Source organism: Octopus bimaculoides, unplaced genomic scaffold (genome assembly GCF_001194135.2).
Source record: "Octopus bimaculoides isolate UCB-OBI-ISO-001 unplaced genomic scaffold, ASM119413v2 Scaffold_334283, whole genome shotgun sequence".
NCBI classification, from domain to species: domain Eukaryota; kingdom Metazoa; phylum Mollusca; class Cephalopoda; order Octopoda; family Octopodidae; genus Octopus; species Octopus bimaculoides.
Genome location: NW_026305321.1, coordinates 3,046 through 3,469, shown reverse-complemented (window position 1 = coordinate 3,469; position 424 = coordinate 3,046). Strand labels below are relative to the sequence as shown.

Genomic DNA, 424 nt, shown 5'->3' with positions numbered 1-424 from the left:
CCCAGCAACCTAGCATAGTTTTTCTGAGGTGAAGAGCTTTTTCATGACTAAGATCATTGCGAGCTAACGAGGCACTTTTCAGTTTTGCCCCCAGCGTTCTCTACGTACAATCGTGTAGTGTAAGGCAATTAGGCAGTTATTAATTGTTCAATTCGTTTTACGAAATTTTACGAGACTGAGTGAGAAAATACAGCATACGGTCTCACATTTTTTGTCAAGGGATAATCTGCATAATATGTTGATTTGGGTCTACATAACAAGTAACAATAACTCTATTCCAATATCTTTTCAGGTCATTCTGCTGACTTCAAACATGAAGAAGGAAATGGAAATCTTGTACGAAAGAATGTTGAACGACTCTCTTTGTCTGAAATGAATTCCTTGGTACATGCTCTCAAAAGAATGCAGAAAGACAAGTCATCTG

General features: G+C 37.7%; 1 protein-coding gene across 1 annotated transcript in view; it reads left to right on the top strand.

The window, feature by feature from the left end:
* LOC106883610 (hemocyanin G-type, units Oda to Odg) overlaps window positions 1-423 on the top strand; it is a gene marked incomplete at both ends in the record, with an annotated part of 1,365 nt that extends 942 nt beyond the window's left edge. The window contains one exon of the mRNA XM_014934702.2: window positions 293-423. Coding sequence (XP_014790188.2) covers window positions 293-423 — 131 coding nt within the window. The remainder of the gene's footprint in view (window positions 1-292) is intronic.
* Window position 424: the final 1 nt, after the last annotated feature.